Source organism: Phaseolus vulgaris, chromosome 10 (genome assembly GCF_000499845.2).
Source record: "Phaseolus vulgaris cultivar G19833 chromosome 10, P. vulgaris v2.0, whole genome shotgun sequence".
Lineage (NCBI taxonomy): Eukaryota > Viridiplantae > Streptophyta > Magnoliopsida > Fabales > Fabaceae > Phaseolus > Phaseolus vulgaris.
In genome coordinates, this window is record NC_023750.2 from 26,945,718 (window position 1) to 26,972,569 (window position 26,852).

General features: G+C 47.2%; 1 protein-coding gene across 1 annotated transcript; it reads right to left on the bottom strand.

Annotated features, from left to right (window-relative positions):
• Positions 1-202: 202 nt before the first annotated feature.
• Positions 203-16,908, bottom strand: LOC137817817 (uncharacterized). The gene is made up of 3 exons (XM_068621042.1): positions 16,524-16,908; positions 15,260-15,777; positions 203-658 (listed from the first exon to the last, which is right to left on the bottom strand). Exons 1-3 carry the CDS (start codon positions 16,906-16,908, stop codon positions 203-205), a joined length of 1,359 nt encoding a protein of 452 aa, XP_068477143.1.
• Between the last annotated feature and the right edge of the window lie 9,944 nt (positions 16,909-26,852).

Consider the following 26,852-nt stretch of genomic DNA (forward strand, 5'->3'; position numbering starts at 1 on the left):
GGCAAGCTTTGTTCAGGTATGTGAAGTCGATGCACATCCTCCACTTACCGTTGGCCTTCTTGACCAATACTATGTTGGCTATCCACTCAGGATATTGGATTTCCCATTTGTGACCAAGACTCAACAACTTATGGGTCTCTTACCCGATTACTAGTCGCCTCTCCTCATTAAACTTTCTCCGCTTCTGGCGTACAGGTCAGACCTATGGGTCCATGGTGAGACGATGGCACAAAAAATCGGGGTCAATGTCAGGCATGTCTAAGGCAGACCACGCGAAGGCATCCAGGTGTCGTGTTATCACCTCGACAATCTGGTCATGTGCCTCTTGAATCAGGGACATGCCGAGTTTGAACTTCTTTCCCCCAATCTCCGTTGCCAGTACCTTCTTTGCAGGCCTGGGTTGCCCATCCCGGGAGATCTCTACTCGGGCAACTCCCTCTCCCCTTTGAGGCTGGTCGGTGACGGTGCACACTTCTCTCTTTGTCTTCAGACTATTCCCATAACACTTCTTTGCCGCCTTGTAGTCAGATTTAATGGTAATCACTAATGTGTTGCTTTGAACATATTGTATTTGTATGGCAAGTATACAATGCAACTCCGTGTGATCGATGACACTGATTCTACAACCTTCATGTCTTTTGACAAAGAAGCAAGCTCCCTGCTGAGTAAATCATGTGCTGAAATTTTTTAAAGCCATGATAAGGTTATCGTTGCACACCTTTAGATGTGAATTATATATATAACCGTGAATTGGTTAATTTTAATTTCATTTTTATTTTACAATTAAACCTCTAAAGTTAAAAAACTTTGTGTGGATGAAGACATCATTCAACGTTTCATCAGTGATAATAATAATTCATTGGTAAGTTATGCTTTAATGTACTATGTCTGTAATATAAAATGTTTGTTATGTACTGATTTGTTTAAATCCTTATTTGTTTGATAAGAAAATATATGATCAAGTTGGAAAAAAAGGAAAAGGAAAGCAGGCATTGATTGATGCTTCCTGTGTGAACATCAGATAGGTATAAATAAATTCTGATAGACAATAGCATTAGTTGAAAACATTTGTTTTGAATGTGAGTGTATTGAAACAGGATTTGTTGACAAAGTTTGGAAGTGAATGCAATGAGTCACAATTTCAAACTGTGGATTTGACTAATGACAATGTTACAATGACTTCACTCAAGAGACAATCTCCACCATTAGTGCAAGTTGCAGAGGACAATCTGCCACTCAAGACATTCAAAAGAACTGTTAAAATTGAGAAGTGAAATGTTATTTAAAATTTATGTGTGACATTTGATCTTTTGAGGATATGAGAGTAATTTGTTTACTTGTGTAATATTGGAGTAGATTTGATATATTATGCAAATCAATGTAAGAACTATTTGATGTTTTGAGGATATTATGATTGCTACTATGTCTGACATGTTATGTATTGCATTATATAGTTGTGTATTGTTATTTTGTAGGTTTGTATCTTTTGATCCTCAATGGATGAAGATTGTTAAAGTATGCTGAAAATTTTGTCATAGCAAAGTTGTAAAGGTGAACCAGAATGTTCCAAGACATTGTTATAAGATTGAAGACTGTTCATATTTATTCATTTGGTAAAAGAACCCATCGATTGAGTAAGTTAACTGAAATTGTATTTATACAGTTTTTTTAAAACACATATCAAATCTGTATTAGACATACAATATTTTAAACATGTATAATTCATTTGAGATTTGATTATTAATGTGAATAAGTCAATGTTGTGCCTAGCAGCAGTCTCCATTTTCATACTATTGTTTGTATTTGTCAAATGTGTTATGCAGTTCATGACTTTAACCCGTATATTTTAGTTGAAAGATTTATTAATAGGTTATAATACATGAAATTTCAAGCATAGTATTGGATTTGAGCTCAAACATCCTTTGTTTCGTGAGATTATGATGAATACATAGCCCGACTATTGCAAAACTTTATTGATCTTTTAAACAAGTCTAATGCATTAGATATGTCATCTACAGTGTACCTCAAATACAATTACACAAAGGAATTTGCATTAAGCCTTACGATTTTTGTGAATGATAGTTATGACATTCAAATTCAAGTCATCTAAGATGCAATTTTGTAAGAGTTGTTGAATTTTAAGATTAACATCATGTTGTAGAAGCTTCCAGTAATTCTGAAAAGAAATTCATAAAAAAACATCTCTTTTAAAGACATTGTGCATATTTAAGCTAAAGACAAGAGTTTTGATTTCATCCACAAATTGGATGGGATTGAGAAATTTATCTTCAAGATTAGTAAGCAAATCGTGAAACACAGGTTGCCCCAAAACAGTAGTGATAGTAACATTGATATCGTGATCAGATGAAGTCAAGACTAGAATAGTATTGCTTATATCACTACATAAAACATTAAATGGTACATAAAATAGAACTTGAAGCACAATATTCAATTTGAGAGAGAATTGGGAACGTTCAATATCTACCTTGGGAAGTTACCAATATTACTAGACAATCGTGTGTATAACTTTTCATAAAATGTGCTTTTAAAATCTTTGTCAGTAATATTTGTAAGTATGACATGTAATTTTGGGAATGTGCATGCAACTTTCACCTTACTTTATTATTAATACAATTTGACTGTCTTTTGTAAATATTTATTGTCTAGCCTAATTTGTTTATACTTGAGCAGAATAAGGATATGATGTACTACAAATATCCTAACAAACTAACATTAAAATAAGACAATATTCTACAAATCATTGGAATAACCCAAATTTGAGAAAGTCAAAGTGCATCCAAAAAAGAGAATTTAGATTCCCGCTCTAAACTTTCACTTATCACTACCTATTTGACAAATTTTATTGTGAAAATAATTTAGCAACTAATTGAACTTCACTAACAATAGTATATGCATATGGATCCAGATGAGTCAAAGTTTGCAAGAAACCGAAGGAAGATTATCATTCAGAATAAGTTACACAGAAAAGCTACCAAACTTGAAGGTAGAACCTCATATGCCGTTTATTTGTTTGAAATATAGAACTGAATTTTATCGTGGATGACTTGATTTCTTGAGGTACTTCAGATATAAATTACAGCAAACAAAGTCCTCAGACAACCATAATTTCTTTTGGAGAAGCAAGTTCTGTTTTAACAACAGGTACATAAGGTTCTGATTCTTGGTTATTATTTGCTGCTAATGTATTAAAATGAAAACTACACTGCAGATGTCCGTGACAAATCATAACACAATCCAAAAAAGAAAATGAAGATGGTTTTGAACCAAGAATCCACAAGCCAAAGGAACAAAAGAGTTGTGTCTGTCAAGTGATGTAAAGTTACAGAGAAAAGCTATGGATATTTCAGGTTCAACATTATATGCAGTTAATTGTTTAGAGTTTAAAATGTAATTTTTATCAATTAACTTTTAAAATGTAATTTTTATCAATTACCTTTTAAAATGTATTTTTTATCAATTAACTTTTAAAATGTAATTTTTATCTATTAACTTTTAAAATGTATTTTTTATCAATTAACTTTTAAAATGTAATTTTTATCAATTAACTTTTAAAATGTAATTTTTATCTATTAACTTTTAAAATGTGTTTTTTATCAATTAACTTTTAAAATGTAATTTTTATCAATTAACTTTTAAAATGTATTTTTTATCAATTAATCGCTAATGTATTCAATATAAAATATAAAAATTTTGTGTAGTTGTACATGACAATTCATCCGAAAATGCAATAGAGAAAGCTGCCATGGTTGTTACCCTACAATATACAACCCAAAAGAAAAACTTAACAGCTACAAACCATGGAGAAAAGTGTAATTTTTCACATAATGCAATATCAGACTTAGAGAATACGAACCCTCATGTCCTTTAAGTACAAGTAAGTCTTAAGGCCTTTCTTATAGAGGGATATTGCATATCAATATATATTACTAATTGTTTATAATATCCTTTACTCGCAGTTAATTTTTCTCCTAATCAAAACACACTGCAATCAATTACACAAAGGAAACCATTATAGGAATTGAACTATAGTAAGTTATGTCTTAAACCTTGAAATTCAATTGATTGAAAAAGATTATTATTTGATATACATTTCAATTAATAGTGCATTTGTCAACTAAAAACAATTTTGTAACTTGGGCATTTTTATTTCTTTGGCTTTGATTCTTCATTGGCTTTCTCGACACCTTCAAAGTTTGTAAAAAAACGTTTAAAAACAATTCACCCCCCTTTTGTTTAAGGCCTACAATTCTTACAATTGGCATCAAGACCAAGGTTTTTGAAAGTTACTCAAGGTTGATCCAAAATCTGTTTTTATGACTGACAAACTACCTTTTGGGGAATGTGCATCTATAAATAGACCACCACTATTTTGTGGTGTAAATTACCAATTCTGGAAGCTAAGGATGAAAATCATTGTTGAATCAATTAACAAAGGTATTTGGGATGCAATCAAGAATAGTCCATTTATCCTTATGATTGAAAATGAAAAAGAAATTTCTGAAAAGCCTTGGTCCCAATGGACTGAGCAAGAAAGAAAAAAAGGCACAAAATGATTGTATTGCTAAGAACATTATCACATCTTCACTGAGTTCTGACGAATTTTTCAGGGTGTCTCAAAGTGAAACAACAAATGAGATGTGGGATACTCTTGAAGTGACTCATGAAGGCACCAATGATCTGAAAGCAAGTAAGCACACTCTCATACAAGAGTATTAGATGTTCAGAATGCAGAAGGGAGAAACAATTGTAGAAGTGCAAAAATGGTTTACTCACATTGTAAATAATCTTTTGAGTCTTTGGAAAATGTTTGATAAAGACGAGCTAAATATCAAAATTCTCAATTGTCTTGATAGATCATGGCAGCCCAAGGTTAATGCCATATCTGAATCAAAGGATCTAACCTCCATGGCCACTGTCTCATTGTTTGGAAAGTTGAGAGAGCACGAGTTAGAGATGAACAAACTAAGTATTCAAGAGAATAAGGACAAGCATGTGACGACAATTGTATTGAAGGTTGTTGGGAACAAAAGCTGTCAACTTTCAGGTGATGACAGTTGTACCGTCCCGTCCCCGGACGTTGACCAGAAGTCAAAGTCAAACACATGGTGGGACCCCTCAAGGGACCCAAGGAAGGAAAGCCAACAGGCCGACCGCTCGAGGCATCGCCCAAAAGAGACGTCGCCTAAAGTAAGACATTGCCAAGTAAGACATCGCCTAAGCAAAGACATCGCCCAAGAGAGACATCGAGCCTAGACAGTTCAGAAGAGTAGCAAGGAGAAAACAAAGGTGGCTTCAAGGCCATGAGTTCTAGTACCAGTAGGGGGTAAACCTGACTCGTGAAGTATCCACGCCACTATTGGGAGACCCTAGGACATATACGACCCATGAGAGGGTCGTGACCAGGGGGGAACCACGTGCATGATACAAGAGAAAGGTAGATACGCCCCTGTACCGTCCCGTATCCGGGCGTTGACTAAGTCAAGGTCAAAGTCAACGGCTGGAAAGTCAAAGTCAACGCAAGGCGTCGCCTAGGTGGAGAGACGCCAAGTGCTAGCATCGCCAAGAGGAAGCGTCGCCAAGGCAAGGCGTCGCCTAGGTGAAGGCGTCGCCCAACCAGGGCGTCGCCAGATCAAACAGTGCTGAAGCAAGGCAATCACAGTGTGGCTCCCCGATACCCATGGGTAGGAAAGACCATGGAGGGAGCGACGTCGTGGGAAGGCCCCAACCCTGTGTAACCAGGGAACAGTAATAAAGAGGAGAGAAAGGTGGCTTCAAGGCCATAGTAACAACACCAGTATAGGGCATCCTGACTCGTGAAGTACCCCTGCCGCCCCAGAGACGCCTTTAGGACAGATACGACCCAAGAGGAAGGTCACGCCCAGGGTAGACGGGTGCAGGGTACGAGAGGAGGGCAGATACGCTCTCAAAGTAAGTGACTAGATGATTGGGGGCATGAGTTGGCACCCAAAAAGTCACCCCTAGCGCAGTAGCACTCCCAAGCAGGAGGACTCACACGTGGAAATGTCCCCAGATGGGCAGAAACGCTCCCAGATGGGGTCACGGCGTCGTGAGGCCCTCCACGTGTACGACAGCCATGTAAGAATAGAAACACCCTTTAGTCAGGTGCCAGGTAATTAAAGTCATTCAATACAGTTTCCGTTTCGAGCATTCAGGTACTATGATGGCTCCCAAGCGTTTCAACGTCTTAAATGCGCTACGTTTTCTAATTAGATACGCTGATTGAGTGCGTTACATTTGTAATTAAAGGCGCTTTAAGGCGCTTTAAATGCTTGGGTAGTTTAAATAGCGCTGAGAATGTTGGAAATGGGGTTGGAACTTTTGGCAAATTTACGAGAACTCTCTGGTTGCTTGCTCGTTACGTACAAGTGACTGGGGAATATCTTTGCCTGAAGGAGGCAATACACAGTGATTTTTACCACCTTCAGAGTGCCATACGCGGTGCTCAGAGACGTAGGTGAACAGTTTTGGTGTTTCTTGCTGGCTGACTTGAGCGTCGGAGTGCAATCGGCCGCTAGGGCGCCTCTTTGTCCTTCTTTTTTGCAGGATTCCACAGGTAACCAGTGGGAAGGAGACCCTAGCTGACGGTTGAGGTCGCGCACGAAGACGTCCCGGTCAACCGGACGGAACAGCCCCAGGGCGAGTGACTAGTGATTGGGGCGCATGAGTTGGCACCGAAAAAGTCAACCCACGTGACAGAAACACTTCGCAGAAAAGAGGGCTCACACGATGGAAAAACCCCAAGTTGGGTGGCGGCGCTGTGGGACCCTCTGCACAGAATAACGATCAAGTCAGAGGGGCACGTGGCAATGCCCACGTACTCATTAAAGGTTTCAGGGAAAGTTTTCCAAGGTACGCGTTAAGTAAGTTAAGATACATATATTCCAAGGCACATTTTTATTCGCCTTCAATGCGCTTCAACGCGTTTTAAATGCAGAAGGTATATAAAAAGGGGCCTTGGGTCGTTTGAAAGAGGGAGATTTTTAACCTAATACACACTGTACCATCCTGGTAGTCGGAAGTGATGACGTGGCAGCGAGCTATTATGTAGGCGTGTTGAGCAGGGCACATGGCTGGCAGAAGGGAAGGAAGTCGGGAGGCAGCTTACCTGAACATACACGGTGAAGCAAGTAAAGTAGATCATGAAGGCGGCCGGCGAGACCACAGGGAAGGTGTGTACGAAGGCACCCGAATTCGCCACTCAAAAGAGATCACGCTCCAAGGCAGCTATGCACTGAGTTGTTTCATGCATAAGTAACTTAGCCAAAAGCCTGAAGAGTAAGAAGTGGCGCCCAAGTCAAGGATGCTCCAAATGGTGACACGTGTACAGCTGGATGCGAGCCACGTGTCCAGATGTGTAACTGTCAGGAGAGAGAAAGTGCACAGGTATATAAGAGATTCTAACGGACTTCTGAGGTACGCACGTTTAGATTACTTTTTTACGCTTGCGAGAACTTGAGTACGCTAAGAGAGAATTTTTGCACGGTTCCTTAGAGTTCTTAAGTTTTCTCTTAGTATTTGGTGGTTCAGTCGCTGACTTGGGCGTCAGAGCGTGATCGGCCGCAGCGGCGCCGTTCTGTCTTATGCAGGTTATTGAGGTGAATCACGGTGAAGGACGGAGGCTAACACGGCGCAGAAGTCAATCCAGGTTTGACGAGGCAAGGTTCTTGCGTCCTGGTCAACAGGCAGGATCATCAGGCGCCCACCGTGGGGCCGTGTAAAACCTGTCCCCATCCACAGCGTGAGTTCTTGGAAGTTTCTGCAGTTTTGTGTGGTTATGTGCTGGTGCAACCATTTTCCGCTGTTCATCTAAGCTTTGTTCGGTAGTTTTGTGTTTTCCACCGTTCGTTTGAGTTCTTGTTCTTGTTCGGTGAGGTTTTTCGCTGCTTACGCAAGTTTTAATCGGTGAAGATCTAAGTTTTGCCGTTCGTTCGGATTTTCGTGGAAGAAGCGGTGATTTGTGGTGGAATTGTGAGTTTCTCTGAAGGTTCGCTGTTGAGGTTGTGTTCTTGAAGTTCTTTGGAGTTTGCGAAGCTCTGACCGATTGATCGCTGACTCGATCGTTGCTGAAGGAGGTGTTCTTCGTCGCTCATTGTGATCTGTTAAGTTTTCATGAGAAAGATGAGAAGCAACCGCTCAAGTCCAGTTGCATTAGTTGCTGTTGAAGGCGCCATGACTATGGCACAGATGGTGGAGATCATGCGTGCGTTGCAGGCGAACGTGGAAGCCTCGCGCATAGAGCAGGCAAAGATGCATGAGGACCTGGTCGCCTCTCAGGCCAGGAACGAAGAGCTTAGCAGAGTGACTGAGGAATTGCGCCAAGCTCTTCAGGAGCAGCGAGGGCGCCCAGTCGCTGAAGAGGTCGCGCCGTCGACGCCGCCTCGCGTTTTTCCCATGCCTTTCGCTCAGGCGATTACGGACACGCCTATCCCTGCAAGTGTGGTACTCGTGAAGGCTGTTTTTACCGGCGTGGAGGATCCTGAGGCACATCTCACCACGTTCCACACGCAGATGATGTTGTCAAGAGGATCGGATGCTGTGTATTGCAAGATGTTTGTGAGCACACTCCAGGGAACAGCACTGGAATGGTTTGTGAGCCTGCCTACAGGTCACATAACCAATTTCCAGTAGTTTTCAAAGCTTTTCGTCGAGTAGTACATAGTGAACAAGGCGCCCCCTAGGGTGTCTTATGATCTGTTCGACATAAGGCAGTACCAGGGAGAGTCCTTCAGGGACTACTTGAATCATTTTGGGGCGTAGATGGTCCGCTCGCCGGCCAAGGACGAAGAGATGTTGGTCTACGCCTTCAAGAAGGGCGTGCTGCCGGGACCTTTCTGCGAGGCGCTGATCAGGGCTCACCGCGCCACGTTTGCTGAGGTTAGGCGACTTGCGGTGGCCCGCATCGCCGATGAAAGTGAGGTCGTCGAGAAGAGGGGAAGCGTGGCCCCCGCTAGGCCACGTGCACAGACCAGGATCCAGCCACAGAGGGTGCTGGAGACAGCGGCAGCCAAGTGGGATCAAAGGACTCGCCATCCTTATGATCCAAGGAAGAACAAGGGCAGGGGCCCAGGGCGCCCTCAACTGGCACGTCGGGAATACAATCGCCCGCCGAAGCATAAGTTTGTCATGGGGTTGGCGGACCTGATCGCCATTCCCAATATAGCAGCCAGGCTTAAGGCACCCGAGAAGGTCGGCGACAAGGTGTTGGGATCAAAGCCAGACGCCTGGTGCGAATTCCACCAGGGCTTTGGCGACACTGTGGACTCATGTTTGGCTTTAGGATACCAGCTCGACGACCTGGTGAAGAGTGGGTTCCTAAATGATTACTTGCTGGATAGAAGGACGGGGGGCGCGTCGAGCTCCCAGCCAGCAGGTGGTGAGGCTCAGCAACACGAGATGCCTACTCACGGAGAGATCCACACCATTGCAGGAGGTTTCTCGGGTGGTGGATGCACCGCGTCACAGAGGAAGAAGTATGCGAGGTCTGTGATGACGGTGGACATGTTCGAGGACCACTCACCAGACGTGGACATCACGTTCACAAGGGAAGATCTCAGGGACGTTGTGCCTCATGACAACGATCCCATAGTCATCTCGCTTGTTACGGCGGGAAGGAAGGTCCACAGGGTTCTGGTGGACCAAGGAAGCTCGGCAGATGTGATGTTCTGGCCGACTTTCACACAGTTGCAGTTGCCCCTTGACCAGCTGAGGCCCTATGGAGGGTGTTTGTATGGTTTCGCTGGCGATTAGGTGGAGGTCAGTGGGTATATAGAGTTAAGAACTACCTTCACGGTGGAGGCGGGCTCGAGAACGGAGAAAATCAAGTACCTCGTCGTGAACGCTCCCTCAGCATATAACATTCTGTTGGGAAGGCCAACACTCAACAGAATAGGAGCTGTGCCTTCGACCAGGCACATGAAGGTGAAGTTGCCATCAATGGAAGGGGTGGTGATCACCATCAAATCTGACCAGAAGGAAGCGAAGAAGTGCTATGAGAATAGCCTGAAAAACAAGAGGTCAGTAAGTTACATCACAACGACGCCGCCTCCCGGTGTGAAGCCCAAGCCAACAGAATGGCAAGTTGTTGGTGCGGCGATGGAGGTGGCCGCCGGGGGCGACGTCGCCATGATGGACGCCGATGCTGAGGGGGAGAACGCTGAGCGGGAAGAAGAGGCGAGGAACCGCCCAGAGGAAGCGAGGGAGCTGGGAATCGCCAGGGCGGTGATCGCCAGGGAAGCTAGACCCAAACCCGTCGAGGAATGGCTCGAAAGGGAGATCGGGGGAAAGGTCTTCAAGATGGGAAGATCCTTGGAGGCTGAGCTCCAAGACCAGATTGCCAAGGTGATAGAGCGGCATCTGGATGCTTTCGCATGGTCTGCTTCAGACATGCCAGGAATTGACCCCGACTTCTTGTGCCACCATCTAGCAATGGACGATCAGGTCAGGCCGGTGCGACAAAGAAGACGGAAGTTCAACGAGGAGAGAAGGCAGGCGATCAGGGACGAAACCCAGAAGCTCCTCGCTGCAGGCCATATTAGGGAAGTCCAGTACCCTGAGTGGCTAGCCAATGTCGTGCTAGTGAAGAAAAGCAATGGGAAGTGACGCATGTGCGTCGATTTCACTGACCTGAACAAGGCTTGCCCAAAGGATTTGTATCCTCTGCCAAGCATAGACGCCCTGGTGGACAGTGCTGCAGGGTGTAAGTTGCTGAGTTTCCTGGACGCCTTCTCGGGGTACAACCAGATAAAGATGCATCCCATGGATGAAGAGAAGACCTCCTTCATGACCGAGAGATCGTGCTACTGCTACAAGGTGATGCCCTTTGGGCTGAAGAACGCGGGGGCCACGTACCAGAGGTTGATGGATCGAGTACTTGCACCTATGCTGGGGAGGAATGTGCAAGCGTACATAGATGACATGGTCGTGACCTCGCTGGAGAAGAGCAAGCACGTCGCGGACTTGGAGGAGTTGTTCACCACAATCGCCAAGTTCAGATTGAAGCTGAACCCCGAGAAGTGCATTTTTGGCGTGGAGGCGGGGAAGTTCTTGAGATTTCTCTTGACTGAAAGAGGGATAGAAGCCAATCCTGATAAGTGTGCTGCCATCTTGGCGATGAGGAGCCCGACTACCGTGAAGGAAGTGCAGCAACTTACAGGTCGGATGGCCGCCCTGTCTCGTTTCGTATCAGCCAGCAGAGAGAAGGGCCATCCATATTTTCAGTGTTTAAGGCGAAACAACAAGTTTTCCTGGACGAAGGAGTGTGAAGAGGCCTTCGTCAAGCTTAAAGAGTACCTGGCGAGCCCACCGGTTTTGTGCAAACCGCTGGCAGGAACCCCCCCCAGGTTGTATTTTGCTGTAACTGAGCGGGCGGTAAGTGCGGTGCTCGCCCAAGACCAGGACCAGGCTCAGAACCCTATTTATTTCGTCAGCAAGGTGCTGCAGGTCCCGGAGGTGAGGTATCAGGCCTTGGAGAAAGCCGCGCTGGCTGTGGTATTTTCGGCGAGGAGGTTGCGCCACTATTTTCACAGTTTTACAATACTGGTGATGACCGACTTGCCCATCCAGAAGGTTCTGAAGAAGCCCGATGTAGCTGGGAGGATGGTGAAGTGGGCGATGGAGCTGTCGGAGTTCGATATCAAGTATGAGCCCCGAGGTCCGATCAAGGGGCAGATCTTTGCTGACTTCGTGGTCGAACTCTCTTCAGAAGCGGCACGAGTTGAGGGGGATGATTTCCGTTGGGTGCTCTCGGTGGACGGGTCATCAAACCAGCACGGTAGCGGTGCTGGAGTAATCTTGGAAGGGCCCAACGGTGTGCTGATTGAGCAATCCCTGAGGTTCGCCTTCAAAGCCGGCAACAATCAAGCAGAGTATGAGGCGCTGATCGGCGGAATCTTTCTGGCTAAGGAGATGGGAGCTAGGGTGCTGATGGCTAAGAGTGACTCACTGCTGGTCACGGGACAAGTAACAGGCGAGTTCCAGGCCAAAGATCCACAAATGGCGGCTTACCTGGAGTATGTGCAGGAGTTGAAGAGTTCCTTTGTCTCCTTTGAAGTGGTGCATGTGCCCAGAGAGCAGAATGCCCGAGCTGACTTGCTAGTTAAGCTCGCCAGTTCGGGCAAAGGGGGAAGGCAGAGGACCGTGATCCAAGAGACTCTGAAGACGCCTAGAGCATTTGTGGCAGATCACCTGGTTCTCCAAATAAGCAAGTCGGCGGAGAAAACGACGAGGAGTCACAGGTCTCTGACTTAGGAGACCTTGAGATCGCCGAGAATAAGAGCATGTCGGGGAGAGAGGGTGAACATGACGCAGTTCTGCGCTATGCATGAGCCAGACACGTGGATAACACAGTACCAACGATGCCTGGCGGATGGCCTCCTCCCGCTAGATCCGACGGAGGCTAGAAAGATAAAGAAGAATTCTAGCAAGTTCACAATGATTGATGGTGAGTTGTATAGGTTTGGGTTCACACACCCACTCCTGGAATGTGTGCACGGAGAGAAATGTACAAGAATCATGGCCGAGATTCACGAGGGGATATACGGAAGTCACGTCGGGGGTCGAGCTCTGGCCGCAAGAACCCTCCGTGCAGGTTACTATTGGCCTACAATGAGGGAGGACTGCAAGAAGTATGCACAGTGTTGCAAGCAATGTCAGCAGCACGCCGATTGGCACAAGGCGCCTCCCGAGGAGTTGAAGTCGATTTACAACCCTTGGTCGTTCCATACATGGGGGATTGACATTCTGGGACCTTTCCCATTGGCGGTCAGGCAGATGAAGTACTTGGTGGTGGCAATTGAATATTTCACCAAGTGGATTGAAGCGGAACCAGTGGCCCAGATCACTGCACACAAAATCGAGAGCTTTGTGTGGAAGAACATCGTGTGCCGGTTTGGTGTGCCCAAGCGCCTGGTGTCAGATAACGGGACTCAGTTTTCAAGTCACCTGTTGAAGAAGCTGTGCGAAGGGGTGGGAATTCAACAAGTATTTGCATCCGTCGAGCACCCTCAGACAAATGGCCAAGTAGAGTCAGCCAATCGGGTATTGCTGAGAGGTTTGAAGAGAAGGCTAGAGAAAGCCAAGGGATCGTGGGCTGAGGAGGTACCCCGTATAGTTTGGGCATACCACACCACCGAGCAGTCAGGAACCCATGAGACCCCGTTTAGCCTGGTCTATGGATGCGACACAATGATTCCAGTGGAAATCCAGGAGAGCTCGCCGAGATTCCAGAATTTTGTAGCGGAAGACTCGAACGAGGAAAGAAGGCTGAATCTGGATTTGCTGGATAAGGTCAGGGAGGAGGCGAGAGTAAAGGCCGAGGCAGTGAAAAGAAGGATCGAGCGAAGGTATAACTCGAAGGTGATGCCAAGACAGTTTAAAGAAGGCGACCTGGTGATGAGGAAGGCCCACCAGTACGAGATGGAGAACAAGTTGTCGCCTAAGTGGACGGGACCGTTCAGGATAACCGAGGCACTCGGGAACGGCGCCTACCGCTTAGAGACATTAAAAGGAGGGGCGATTCCTCGCACTTGGAACGCCATGCACCTCAAGTTGTATTACAGGTAAAAACTTTGTAAGTAAAAACAAACACGAACAGCTTTGCAATGTTTCTGTTAAAACAGTTTGAAGGGGGCACTCTTTTTTCCCTAAGGAGGGTTTTTAATGAGGCCACCCAATAAAGAAGAGTTTTCAAAGTTTAAAGTGTTTTAGATTGCATGCTTGTTGTTTTTCCGAAAGTTTTGAAGAAAGACCTTGTCACTTATATGTGATTTAAGGCGAGTTGAAGTTATGTTGCATGCTTTCTAAAAAGTTTTAAGTCCCTATCGCTTTTTGGCGATTAGCGGCATCAGTGAAAGTTTTAAAAGTCCTCATCGTCTTTCGACGATCGGAGGCACCAGTTAAAAGACCTCAACGCCCTCGCGCGTTCTGAGGCGAGAAAGAGTGAAAAGTCCTCAGTGCCTTTAGGGGAGAGAAGATGTAGCCCCGGGCAATGTAGAGGCACCAGTAAAAAGTCCTCAGTGCCTCCAGGGGAGAGAAGATGTAGCCCCTGGGGCAATGTAGAGGCACGAGTTAAAGACCTTCTCGCCGTCGAGCGAGTTCAGGCGAGCTAAAGACCTTCTCGCCGTCGAGCGAGTTCAGGCAAGATAAAATCCTTCTCGTCCTGAACGAGTTCAGGTATGGTGTAAAGGGTGGAAGAAGTTCAGAGGGTGGCTAAGGTAGGTTCGAAGAGAACGCCCAGCCACCCGGTTCCTCGTTCTGAAGCTCAGGGAGGTAGAGAAGGATCCGAAAGGTGCCTCTACCCCCAGATGAGGGAACAATAGCCAAAATTGTGAAGGCAGGAGGAAGCATACATCGCCAAGACCCTGTGGCGATCAGAAGAAGTCTAGGCGATGGCATGAGAAAGGGCCCATTTGATGGAGCAGATCAGGTGAACTATGCCTTAAACTATCAGTTGGATTGAAACTTGCTGTTTAGTAAATAGTTTCACGCTGAAGCTCGATTGCCTTAAGTTCACAAGTTATTAGAATGCTATCGTTCGAAAGTTGATAGTTTGAAGCAGTTAGTGACCAGTTGCGCTCGCAGAATTGCTAAGTCAATTTCGTTTAAGCGATTTGTACAAGAAGAAATAAAGCTAACAGAGAGATTATATGAAGAAGCAGAAAACTTCATAACAAAGTGGTATCAGTTCGAAATACACATACAAAAAAGGAAAGTTATTACAAGTAAGTTTGTGCAAGAGAAAAACAGATGAATAAGTGATGGAGGGAAGCAACTAATCTTCAGAAGGAACGATCTTCCCATCCACCACTTCGTTATTTAGTGACACCATGGAGAGGTCCAGATCAGGGTACTGGCAGGCAAATTGCTCCAGGGCGGCGTCAAACCCAGCAGCGAGGACTTGGGCGGAGCTCAGCTCGAGCTCTTCATTTTGCTTTTTGAGCCCCTCGGTTTGCCGTTCTAGCTCATCAGCTCGTTTATTTACTTCTTCAGTTTTCTCACGAGCTTGAATGAGGTCTTCAGCAACCTTCTTGTTTTCCTCCTGCGCCCGAGCCAGCTCTGCAGCGATCTTTTCATTCTCCTTTCTGGCTTCGGCGAGCTCAGCCACGGTGTCATCCCTCTCTTTCTCAACTTTTCCTAAGAGGACCTCCCGATCTACTGACCTCTTCTCGAGGCTCTCTACCTTGGCTGCATCTGCTTTGATCGATGCCTCCAGGTCAGCCACCTTGAGACGGTAGGGAACCAGTTTGCTCTCTAGCTCAATTTTCTCTTGAGCTAGGAGGTGCACCTTCTGGCGCAGATCGGTGACCTCCTTACGCGCCACCCTCAGCTCAGTGCTCAGTGCTTGGACTGGCGGCGTTGGAGCTGGGGGAGAAGGTGGTGTTGGTGTTGGAGCTGGGGGAGAAGGTGGTGTTGGCATTGGAAGGGCAGGTGGAACAGGTGGTGAAGGAGGTGCCACCCTTCTCCTTTTGGTGATAAGGCCATCCTCTGTTGCCTCATTGTCCTCTTCTTTATCTTCTTGGACCACTTGAGGAGTTTTCCTCTTTGGTTTCCTCAAGATGAGTTTCTTTCGTTGAGGAGCGGGCAGAGCTTCTGGAGGAGTCGAGCCTTTGGGGGGCGATCTGCCCTGGGCAGCGACTATCTCCACCACTGAGTTTGGCATGGTTTGAGACCCCGATGCCAATTTGTGGGTGCGGGCGAGCGCCCTCAATTCAGCTAGCTTGCCTTTGCCCAGCATGAGATCTGCACAGGGCAAAAGCATACAAGTAAGCTCAAAGACAAAGTAAAGTATATGAGTACATGTGCAAACGAGTTAAACAAATGGTGTAGGAAATAAAAACCAAGTCTAGTGCGTAGCGAGCAGAACGCCCAACAACAAATAACAGAGATGCAGCACAAGACAAAAACCCAGATGTTGAGGTAAGCGCTAACCTATGTGAGCTTCGAGTTGGTCCTCGAAGAACTCGAAGGAAATTATGGAGGAGGTGGGAAAGGTTATGTTGGCAGCTGCTACACTCCTCCAGAAAAGGCAGAGGTCCCTGTCCAACTCGCCCATGTTGTCGGGACTTCTGGGCCTCCTGAAGCTCTCTTTGGTGTCCTTGTTCCCCTTGTGCACCCAGTACAAGGGGAAGCCGTCGAGCAGAGAGGGATCTTGGTCGTTGGCGCACACCTTCACAAATTTTCCCTTCCGATCTTTGTAAGATTGATGAAAGATGGAAAGGATCGATCTCCCAGCGATCCCGTTCAAGCTAATCCAGAGGCGGTCTCCTGGATTCTTAGCTTCAAAGAGGAAGAGAAAAACGTCCACCGACGCTGGCAGTCCCAGGTGTGCGCACATAATCTGGAACGCCCTTACGAACGCCCAGCTGTTAGGATGAAGCTGGGCGGGGGCGATGTCGAGCTCAGTTAGCAGTTCTCGCTCGAAACGAGTAAAGGGAAGTCGGAGCTTCACCTTCTTGAAGAGCGTCGCGTAGAGAAAGCAGAACAACTGCCGTTGCTTGCTTTGTCGTCAGCACAGATTGGCTCATCCGGGTGGCAGGGCAGCACGGCCATTTTGCTGTCGTGCTCCTTGGGAAATGAAAGATCAGACTGGTCCCCTTTCCTTAGTCGGTGCACCGCCAGCACAGAGTTTACTGAAGAAGTTTCTTTCAGCAGAGCCGAGTTGGCCCATGGGTAAAGTTTCTTGTAGTCTGGAGTAGGGATGGAGGCTCCTCCAGCGACTGGTGGAGTAGCCTGAGCAAGGTTGGGGCGAGAGGTTGCAGGCCTCTCAGCCTGGGAAGAGGGAGCACCAGGTGCTCGCGATGGGTTATGCACTTGGGATGGAGGGTTTCGTGACGAAGGAGGAGGATTCGCGGTGGTCTTTGTTCGAGCCATCGCGGGAACTACAAAGGAAAAAGGAAAAGAAAGGTGAGCGAAGGTTGCAGAGGTCGACTTGATTGTGAACGAAGGATGAAAAACGAACGAACGAAAGTTCGTTGTGATGGAAGAAATGGAAGGCGAAGCCCTAAGTTGCGAAAAGGGAGAAGAAGAAGAAACAACCCACAGCGTATGCACCAGACAGTTAATGGATGATGCGAATCGGTTAAAATACAGCAAATATCGCCAGGGGAAGTAAAAGAAGTACCTTTCGATGATCAGACAAACGCTGAAGGGAGTTGGGGATTGAGAGAGTTGAAGAGCGTCGTGGGTTTGTAGAGGAAACTCAAAGCGTTTGAGAAGGCAAAGAGATGATGGAACAGTAGAAATGAAATGGGTTTGAGGGTTTTTTCAAACGATTTTTGGAAGCGTAAACGACAACTAAAGATGACCGTTCATGAAGCCACGTGTCGAGTGATTAGAAAAGTGTTTGGTGGAGCGTCAGGAGAGCAGAAGTACGAATGTTTGGAATTCTGCGCCAGCGCCACGTAGATCAGTAGTGACGTGACTTCTTTAGTCTTTTCGCTGGACAAGTCTTTGCTTAAGACTGGGGGGCTTGTGTACCGTCCTGGTAGTCGGAAGTGATGACGTGGCAGCGAGCTATTATATAGGCGTGTTGAGCAGGGCCCATGGCTGGCAGAAGGGAAGGAAGTCGGGGGGCTCGTGTGGTCGCCAATTATTAAGTTGGCGTGCTCCGGGCTCGTGTTGAGATGAAGTCGTCGGATGCGAACCCAGACGACCTAGTGGTTAGAGATCGCCGAAACAAGGACATCGCCGAAGACGAAGTCAGATGGTCATTTCCTAGCTAGCCAGAGGATGAGGTCGGGAGGCAGCTTACCTGAACATACACGGTGAAGCAAGTAAAGTAGATCATGAAGGCGGTCAGCGAGACCACAGGGAAGGTGTGTACGAAGGCACCCGAACTCGCCACTCAAAAGAGATCACGCTCCAAGGCAGCTATGCACTGAGTTGTTTCATGCATAAGTAACTTAGCCAAAAGCCTGAAGAGTAAGAAGTGGCGCCCAAGTCAAGGATGCTCCAAATGGTGACACGTGTACAGTTGGATGTGAGCCACGTGTCCAGATGTGTAACTGTCAGGAGAGAGAAAGTGCACAGGTATATAAGAGATTCTAACGGACTTCTGAGGTACGCACGTTTAGATTACTTCTTTACGCTTGCGAGAACTTGAGTACGCTGAGAGAGAATTTTGCACGGTTCCTTAGAGTTCTTAAGTTTTCTCTTAGTATTTGGTGGTTCAGTCGCTGACTTGGGCGTCGGAGCGTGATCGGCCGCAGCGGCGCCGTTCTGTCTTTTGCAGGTTCTTGAGGTGAATCACGGTGAAGGACGGAGGCTAACACGACGTAGAAGTCGATCTAGGTTTGACGAGGCAAGGTTCTTGCGTCCCGGTCAACAGGCAGGATCACACACAGATACACAGAGAAAACCCTAGTTGTCTTCGCGGCGCACTCACAGTGAGCACAAGGCAATTAGGGCAACACAGTTCTGGTTACACAGTTTCAATCGTTCAGTACAGTTTTTCGACCACCTCCCAAGGGTGTGTCACCTTTGATGTTTCTCGCTAGCTGACTTGATCGTCGGAGTGCTAACGGCCGCGAGGGCGCCCCTTTGTTTACTTCTTTCAGGTACTCATAGACGGAGCAAAACGAAGGTGCCCTAGCTCGCAGGGACAGGCCACGCATAAAGATAACCCAGGTCAACCGGCGGGAACATTTGGCACCCACCGTGGGGCCGATATAAACATCAGTCCCACCGCACACGTTTTTCAGTTCCAGTTCTCAAAACCCAGATAAGTAAGAGGGTTTCCAGAAAGCCATGGCCACTAGACCTGCACGTGCCAGGAGTGAAGAGATGACCATGTAACAACTCATGGGCATGATGCAAGGGCTGCAGGAAGCAATGGCAGCGTCGAAAGCGGAGCAGGAGCGCATGCAGGCGGATCTCGCAGCTTCTCAGGCGATAAACGATGAGCTCCATCGTGCCAACGAGGAGTTAAGTCGTGGATGGCACGGCGGAGACGAGCCTGAGGCTGCCTCCCCACCTAGGGAATTCACAACACCATTCTCACAGGAGATCCTAGAAACAGTGATCCCCAATACGTTCACAGGGCCCAAGGTAACCTTCACAGGGATGGAGGATCCTGAGGCACACCTCACTGCGTTCCACACACAGATGTTGTTGGTTGGCGGTTCTGATGCCGTAAGGTGCAAGCTCTTCATGACCACTCTGACTGGGATGGCTATGGATTGGTTCATCAGCCTCCCAGAGGGTCACATCACGTCTTTCGCCCAGCTCTCACGACTATTCAGAGAGTAGTATTTAGCCAACAGGGCCCCAGCCCTAGTTTCGTACGACCTTTTCGACGTAAAGTAATTTCAAGGCGAGACCCTGAAGGAATACATAAGCCGCTTTGGGGCACAGGGGGTGAAGGTGGGTACCACAGATGAACCCATGATTTTGTACGCATTCAGGAAGGGGGTACGTCCCGGGTCTTTCAGTAAATCGCTTAACTGCAGCCGCCCCAAAACTTTTGCTGAAGTAAGGCGACGAGCGGTAGAGCACATTGCCTCAGAGGACGAGGCATACGAGAAGTGCACGACTGCCTCACCCACATGACCAAGAGTTGCCACAGAAAGAAAGAACCCAAACAGGAAGCGCACCTATGAGACAAGGAGGACCCAGCGTAGGGGTCGAACAGAAGGAAGGAGAGAGGGAAGTAGGCCACTAAGGCACAACTTTGTGGTGGAACTCAAAGACCTCATCGTTGTGCCCAACATAGTTGACAGGTTGAGGCCACCGGTAAAATCTGACAATGTGCTGGGACCTCACAAGGAATCATGGTGCGAATTCCACGAAGCATTTGGGCACCATATTAACAACTATTAGGCGCTGGGCTACCAGTTGGATGAACTCCTAAAGAATGGCTTCTTGAAGGACTACTTGGTGGAGAAGTAGACGGGACAATCGTCAGGTTCACAACCGGCTAGCAGTGAGGGACAGCAGCACGAGGTACCCGTTCACGGCGAGATCCACACCATAGCTGGTGGGTTCTCGGGCGGTGGGTGTATTGCGTCGCAACGCAAGAAGTATGCAAGGTCCGTGATGTCAGTAGAAGCTTTTGAGGATCACTCACCCGATGTGGACATCACGTTCACCAAGGAAGACCTCAGGGATGTTGTGCCCCACGACAACGATCCCATTGTAATCTCGCTTTTTACCGCGGGAAGGATGGTTCATCGAGCGTTGGTCGACCAGGGGAGCTCGGCAGATGTAATGTTTTGGCCGACTTTCGAAAAGTTACAGCTATCCCTAGACCAGCTAAGGCCATATGGGGGCTGCTTATACGGTTTTGCTGGTGATCAAGTGGAGGTCAGGGAGTACATTGAGTTAAGGACGACGTTCACAGATGGAGCGGCCTCGCGCACAGAGAAGATTAGGTACCTTGTCGTGAACGCTCCTTCGGCATACAATATCCTGTTGGGAAGGCCGACACTCAATAGGATAGGAGCTGTGCCCTCCACGCGGCACATGAAGGTCAAGTTACCTTCGATGGAGGGGGTAGTCATCACCATCCGCTCTGATCAAAAGGAGGCAAAGAAGTGCTACGAAAACAGCCTCAAGAACAAGAGATCGGTATGCCATGTAACCACAACTCCGCCCCCTGGCGTGGAGCCTACGCAGGAAAACCGACAAGTTGTGGATGCAGCGTTGGAGGTGGCCGCCGAAGGCAATGTGACAATGGAGGATGTCGAGGCGAGGTCCGAGAGCGCCGCCCGGGTGGAGGAATAGAAAAACCGCCCGGCGATCGCCAGGGAGTCAGGTATTGCGAGAGCGCTGATCGCCAGCGAGAAGAGGCCTCGGCCGGTTGAGGATTGGCTTGAGAAGAAGATCGGCGGAAAAACATTTAAGCTGGGGAAGACCCTAGATGAAGAGACGCAGGACCAGATCGCCAAGGTGATAGGCAGACATATGGACGCGTTCGCGTGGTCTGCCTCAGATATGCCGGGGATTGACCCTGATTTCCTGTGTCATCGTTTAGCAATGGACCCTCAAATCAAGCCAGTCCGACAGAGAAGAAGGAAGTTCAACGAAGAAAGAAGACAGGCGATCAGAGATGAAACACAGAAACTCCTCGCCGTAGGCCATATCAAGGAGATACAATATCCAGAATGGCTCGCCAATGTTGTATTGCGGAAAAAGAGCAATGGGAAATGGCGAATGTGCATCGACTTCACAGATCTGAACAAAGCCTGTCCAAAGGATTCATATCCTTTGCCGAATATAGATGCCCTGGTGGACAATGCAGCAGGGTGCACGTTGTTAAGTTTCTTAGACGCCTTCTCAGGGTAGAATCAAATTAAGATGCACGCCATGGATGAAGAAAAGACTGCCTTCATGACGGAGAGGTCGTGCTATTGCTACAAGGTGATGCCTTTTGGGCTGAAGAATGCGGGAGCCACGTACCAGAGGCTGGTGGATAAGGTGCTTGCGCCTATGCTTGGGAGGAACGTGCAAGCCTATGTTGATGATATAGTCGTGACGTCCCTGGAGAAAAGCCAGCATGTTGCTGATTTAGAAGAGCTGTTCGTTACGATAGCCAAGTACAAGCTGAAGCTAAACCCCGAGAAGTGCATTTTCGGCGTGGAGGCGGGAAAGTTTTTAGGGTTTCTCTTAACTGAAAGAGGAATTGAAGCAAATCCTGATAAGTGTGCTGCCATTTTGGCGATGAGGAGCCCTGCTACTATTAAGGAGGTGCAGCAGCTTCCAAGTCAGATGGCCGCACTGTCGCGATTCGTGTCCGCTAGTGGAGAAAGGGGCCACCCATACTTCCAGTGCTTGAAGAGGAATAATAGGTTTTTCTGGATGAGGGAGTGTGAAGAGGCTTTCGTGAAGCTCAACGAGTACTTAGCGAGCCCGCCGATTCTATGCAAACCTCTAGAGGGAACGCCCCTCAGGTTATATTTTTCCGTAACTGAGAAGGCGCTGAGTGCAGTGCTCGTCCAGGATCAAAATCAAGTCCAGAAACCTATATATTTTGTTAGCAAGGTGTTGCAGGGCCCAGAAGTGAGATATCAGGCCTTGGAGAAAGCAGCGCTGGCGGTTGTGTTTTCGGCGAAAAGGCTGCGTCATTACTTCCAGAGCTTTATAGTGTTGGTAATGACTGACTTACCCATCCAGAAGGTTCTAAAGAAACCAAATGTAGATGGGAGGATGGTAAAATGGGCGATGGAGTTGTCAGAATTTGACGTCAGGTATGAGCCCCGAGGATCGATCAAGGGGCAAATCTTCGCTGACTTTGAGCTATCTTCTGAAACAGTGCAGAGCGCCGGGGATGATTATCGTTGGGTACTCTCGGTGGATCGGTCGTCCAACCAGTTGGGTAGCGAGGCTGGAGTTATTCAGGAAGGGCCCAACGGTGTGTTGATAGAACAATCTCTGAGGTTTGCCTTCAAAGCCAGTAATAATCCAGCGAAGTATGAGGCGTTGATCGCCGGTATTTTGTTGGCGAAGGAGATGGGGGCAAAGGTGCTGATGGCCAAGAGTGATTCTTTGTTGATCACTGGGCAGCTGACCGGCGAGTTTCACGCGAAGGATCCGCAGATGGCGACTTACTTGGTGTATGTGCAGGAGTTAAGGAGGTCCTTTGTTTTGTTCGAAGTGGTGCGGGTGCCAAGGGAACAGAATGCCCGAGCTGATTTGCTAGCCAAGCTCGCCAGTTCGGGTAAGGGGGGCAGGCAGAGGACCGTTATACAAGAAACTCTGAAGACACCTCGAGCATTCGTAGCGAACCACTAGGTTCTTCAAGTTTGCAAGTCAATGGAAGGGATGGCGAGGAGTCATAGATCTTTAACTCAAGAGACTTTGAGGACGTCGAGAGTTAGAGCGCATCCAGTAGGAGTGACAAAGATGACGCAAGTTTGCGCTATCCATGAACCAGATACATGGATAACGCGATACCAGCGCTACATGGCAGATAGCGTTCTCCCAGTGTATCTGACGGAGGCCAAAAAGGTAAAGAAGAACTCCAGCAAGTTCACCCTAATCGATGGCGAGGTGTACAGGTTTGGGTTTACACACCCCCTATTAGTATGTGTACATGGAGAAAAGTGCATGAGAATTATGGTTGAGCTCCATGAGGGGATTTGTGGGAGTCACATCGGAGGTCGAGCTCTGGCAACAAGAACTCTCCGTGCAGGTTATTATTGGCCAAATATGAGGGAAGATTGCAAAAGATACGCCTAGCGTTGCAAGTAATGCCAGCAACACGCCGATTGGCACAAGGCCCCCCCAAAAGAGCTAAAGTCAATCTACAGCCCCTGGCCGTTCCATACGTGGGGAATCGATATTCTGGGACCTTTTCCGTTGGCGATCAGGAAAATGAAGTATTTGGTTGTGGCAATCGAGTACTTCACGAAGTGGATTGAAGCATAACCAGTAGCCTAGATCACCGCGCACAAGATTCAGAGTTTCGTGTGGAAGAATATTGTGTTCGTTTTGGTGTGCCCAAGCGTTTAGTATCAGATAATGGGACGCAGTTTGCAAGTCACCTGTTGAAGAAGCTGTGCGAGGATATTGGAACACAACAGGCGTTTGCTTCTGTGTAGCACCCACAGACGAATGGGCAAGTAGAGTCAGCCAATCGGGTGTTGTTGAGAGGCTTGAAGAGGAGGTTGGAGAAGGGAAAGGGGTCTTGGGCGGAAGAGGTTCCCCGTATAGTGTGGGCATATCATACCACTGAGCAATCGGGAACCCATGAAACCCCGTTTAGCTTGGTGTATGGGTGCGATGCGATGATCCCAGTTGAAACCCAGGAAAGCTCGCCGAGATTCCAGAACTTCGTGATGGAAGACTCGAACGCAGAAAGGAGAATTAACTTGGATTTGCTGGATGAGGTCAGGGAGCAAGCAAGGGTGAAGGCTGAAGCAGTAAAGAGAAGAGTTGAACGCAAGTACAACTCCAGAATGAGACCAAGGCAATTCAGAGATGGTGACCTGGTGATGAGGAAGGCCCACCAGTACGAGATGCAGAACAAATTGTCGCCCAAGTGGACAGGACCCGTTTAGAATAACCGACTTATTTATCAAATTCTTACAAGTGGAGACACTGGAAGGAGGGGCGATTCCTCGCACTTGGAACGCCACCCATTTCAAGTTTTATTACAGTTAAAAGCATTGTAAGTAGCGATTAGCTTGAACAGTTTAAAGTAGTTTCAGTTAAAACAGTTTTTCAAAGGGGCACTCTTTTTTTCCCTAAGGAGGGTTTTTAACGAGGCCACCTAATAAAGGAAGTTTCGAAGTTTATCAAAGTTTCCAAGTTCATTAGGTTTCCATGCTCATAGTTTTTTAAGTTTTCAGAGAAAGGCTTTATCGCCTTTGCGTAATTTAAAGTATAAAGTTTTTTAGTTCTCATCCCAGTAGGCGAGAAGAGATTAAAAGGTCTTCCTCGCCTCGAGCGAGTGTAGGCGAGGAAGAGATTAAAAAGACCTCCTCGCCTCGAGCGAGTGTAGGCGAGAAAGAGATTAAAAAGACCTCCTCGCCTCGAGCGAGTGTAGGCGAGAAAGAGATTAAAAAAGACCTCCTCGCCCTGAGCGAGTACAGGCAAGAGCAGATCATAAGACCTCTTTGCGTAAGCAAATTGAGGCAAGTTGAAAGTCCTCAGTGCATCCAGGGGAGGAGGAGATGTAACCCCTGGGCAAGTTGAGGCAACAGAAAAAGTCCTTCTCACCCTCGAGTGAGTTCAGGCAAGATGAAGCTGAAAAGTCAGGGATGCTAATGATCTTAAGTATGGGAAAGGAGAGTTGGTGAAAGCGCCTTTCCCCTTGAGTGAAACATCAATATTGACCTAGTAAGACCAGTTAAAAAGAGATTAAAGGGTGGTTGGGGGAGGTTCGCAGAGGACACCTTACCGCCTAAATCATTGTTCTAAAACTCAGGGAGGTAGAGAAGGATCCGAAAGGCGGCTCTACCCCCAGATGAGGGGGCAATGATTTAAGTTTTCTCAGGTTAAAGACTCGGGGAAGGTAGAGGGATATCCGAAAGGCAGCTCTCCTTCTAGATGAGCAAAGGTGAAGTCATGAGGTGGTCCCGTAGGGGACGTTTTCAGTTAAAAGGAAAATGGCGTCGCCAAAAGCCCATGGCTTGAGATTGAGATAGAGAAAGGATCACACGGCGAGAGCAAGATCAGCGAAGTTTTGGGCGATAACGTAGAAATACGCTTGTCCTTTGGCAGATCGGGCGAGTGAGGTTTCAGATACTAAGATCGACCTACACCCTTTTGGCCAAGTAAGTGATTTCGCGTTAAACGTTGTTGCTACAGACTAACCGTTTGTTTGAGTTAAGGTGATTTCCAGAGAATTAAGTACCAATTTGTGCAAAGTGCATTTGGTTGAGTAAAAATCAGCCAGTCAAGCCAGGTGATCGCACAACAGATAAATTAGAAGACCCCATATACATGCACACATGTATATCAAACAGTTCAAGCAGAATAAAAGTTATTACAAACAAGTCAAAATTAAATACAAGAGTTTCAAAGGTACAAGAATTTCAAAGGCGGTAAAGTTGAAGTGGCAGATGGGAGCAGCAGTTAAGTCGGAGGCATGATCTTGCCATCCACCACTTCGTTGTACACCGAAAACTCTGGGAGGTCAAGGTCGGGAAACTTGCAAGCGAACTGCTCCAAAGCTGCTCCAAACCCGGAAGTAAGAACTTGGGCAGCTTCATGCTCGTCGATCTTCGTCTTGAACCCAGTGTTCTCTTCACGAGTCTGGGTAATTTCAAGCTCGAGCTCTTCGACCTTCTTCTTGAACCCGCTGTTTTCTTCGCGAACTCGGGCAAGCTCGGCAGCAGTTTCGCTCAGTTCTTTTGAGGCTTTGTCCCGATCTTGTTCGACTTTCCCCAGGAGGGTCTCCCTCTCAATCGACTTGTTCTCCATCTTGGCCATCTGTTCGGCGTCGGTCTTCCGGGCCTCCTCCAACGTTGCAATTTTCTCCCTCATAGGGACGAGTTTGCTCTCCAACTCGACGGCGTCCTGAAGCTTGTCGTGCAATTTCCGGCGCAGTTCAGCTTTGTCTTTGCGCAAGCTTCGGAGCTCTTCGTTGAGAGCGTTTTCAACCCGCGAGAACTCCAAGCCTTGCATCATCATGTCGGACTTGATCTTCTCAGCTTCAGCTCTCGCGGTGCTCGCCACTTCCTGATGGATGCGGTTATCGAGCTCGGACTTGTCCAAGGTGTCTTTTAGCCCTTCACCGACGATTTGGGGAAGACTGATGGCATTCTCATGGAGCTCTTCTTGGATGTTGTGAAAAAATGGTGCGGAAGCTATGGATTGGGATGTGCAAGATCCTCCTAGGAGTTATGGTGATCTTGAAGGTGCATGATGTGTATGGAAGAAGGGAGGTTCGGCCAGCCGTATGGTAGGTGATGAAGATGAAGATTAGGTCCTAGAAACTAGGCAAAAGCAATGTATGGCACAATGTGGGCAGCATAACATTACTCTCATTAATCTTGCAAATACAAGTGATAGGCTTCTCCTTTTATAGGCTAAGGAGGCCGTAAATACTAAACTAAGAGAAGATGAAATGTAAGCCAAATGAAATGGAAATGTGGAGGCACATGGCACATGGAGCACATGGGTGCACATGGCTTCACAAAACCGTCCTTAATTAGTGAAGGCTTCTAGAAACCTTTAGCTAATCAAGGTTAACTCATCCTTAATCCTAATGTGCAGAAAAATAAACATTTGTCCACATGGCTATGCTATTTACACCCCAATTAAAGCTAAACTACACTTAATGGGCCTTCACGGAATATGGGCTAGTATGCCACTCTCCCATTCATAGCTTGATCCGAGTCTTCTTTGTCCTAGACGCTCCTAGCTTGGCCTTC

Excerpts from the sequence above, each read along its gene's own strand:
- LOC137817817 (XM_068621042.1), bottom strand. The coding sequence starts at position 16,908 with ATGGCTCGAACAAAGACCACCGCGAATCCTCCTCCTTCGTCACGAAAC. Across the intron at positions 15,778-16,523 it reads CGACAAAGCAAGCAACGGCA|ATCTCATGCTGGGCAAAGGC; the intron begins GTTGTTCTGCTT and ends TGCCCTGTGCAG. Across the intron at positions 659-15,259 it reads TGGTTCCCTACCGTCTCAAG|GGAGCTTGCTTCTTTGTCAA; the intron begins GTGGCTGACCTG and ends TTTACTCAGCAG.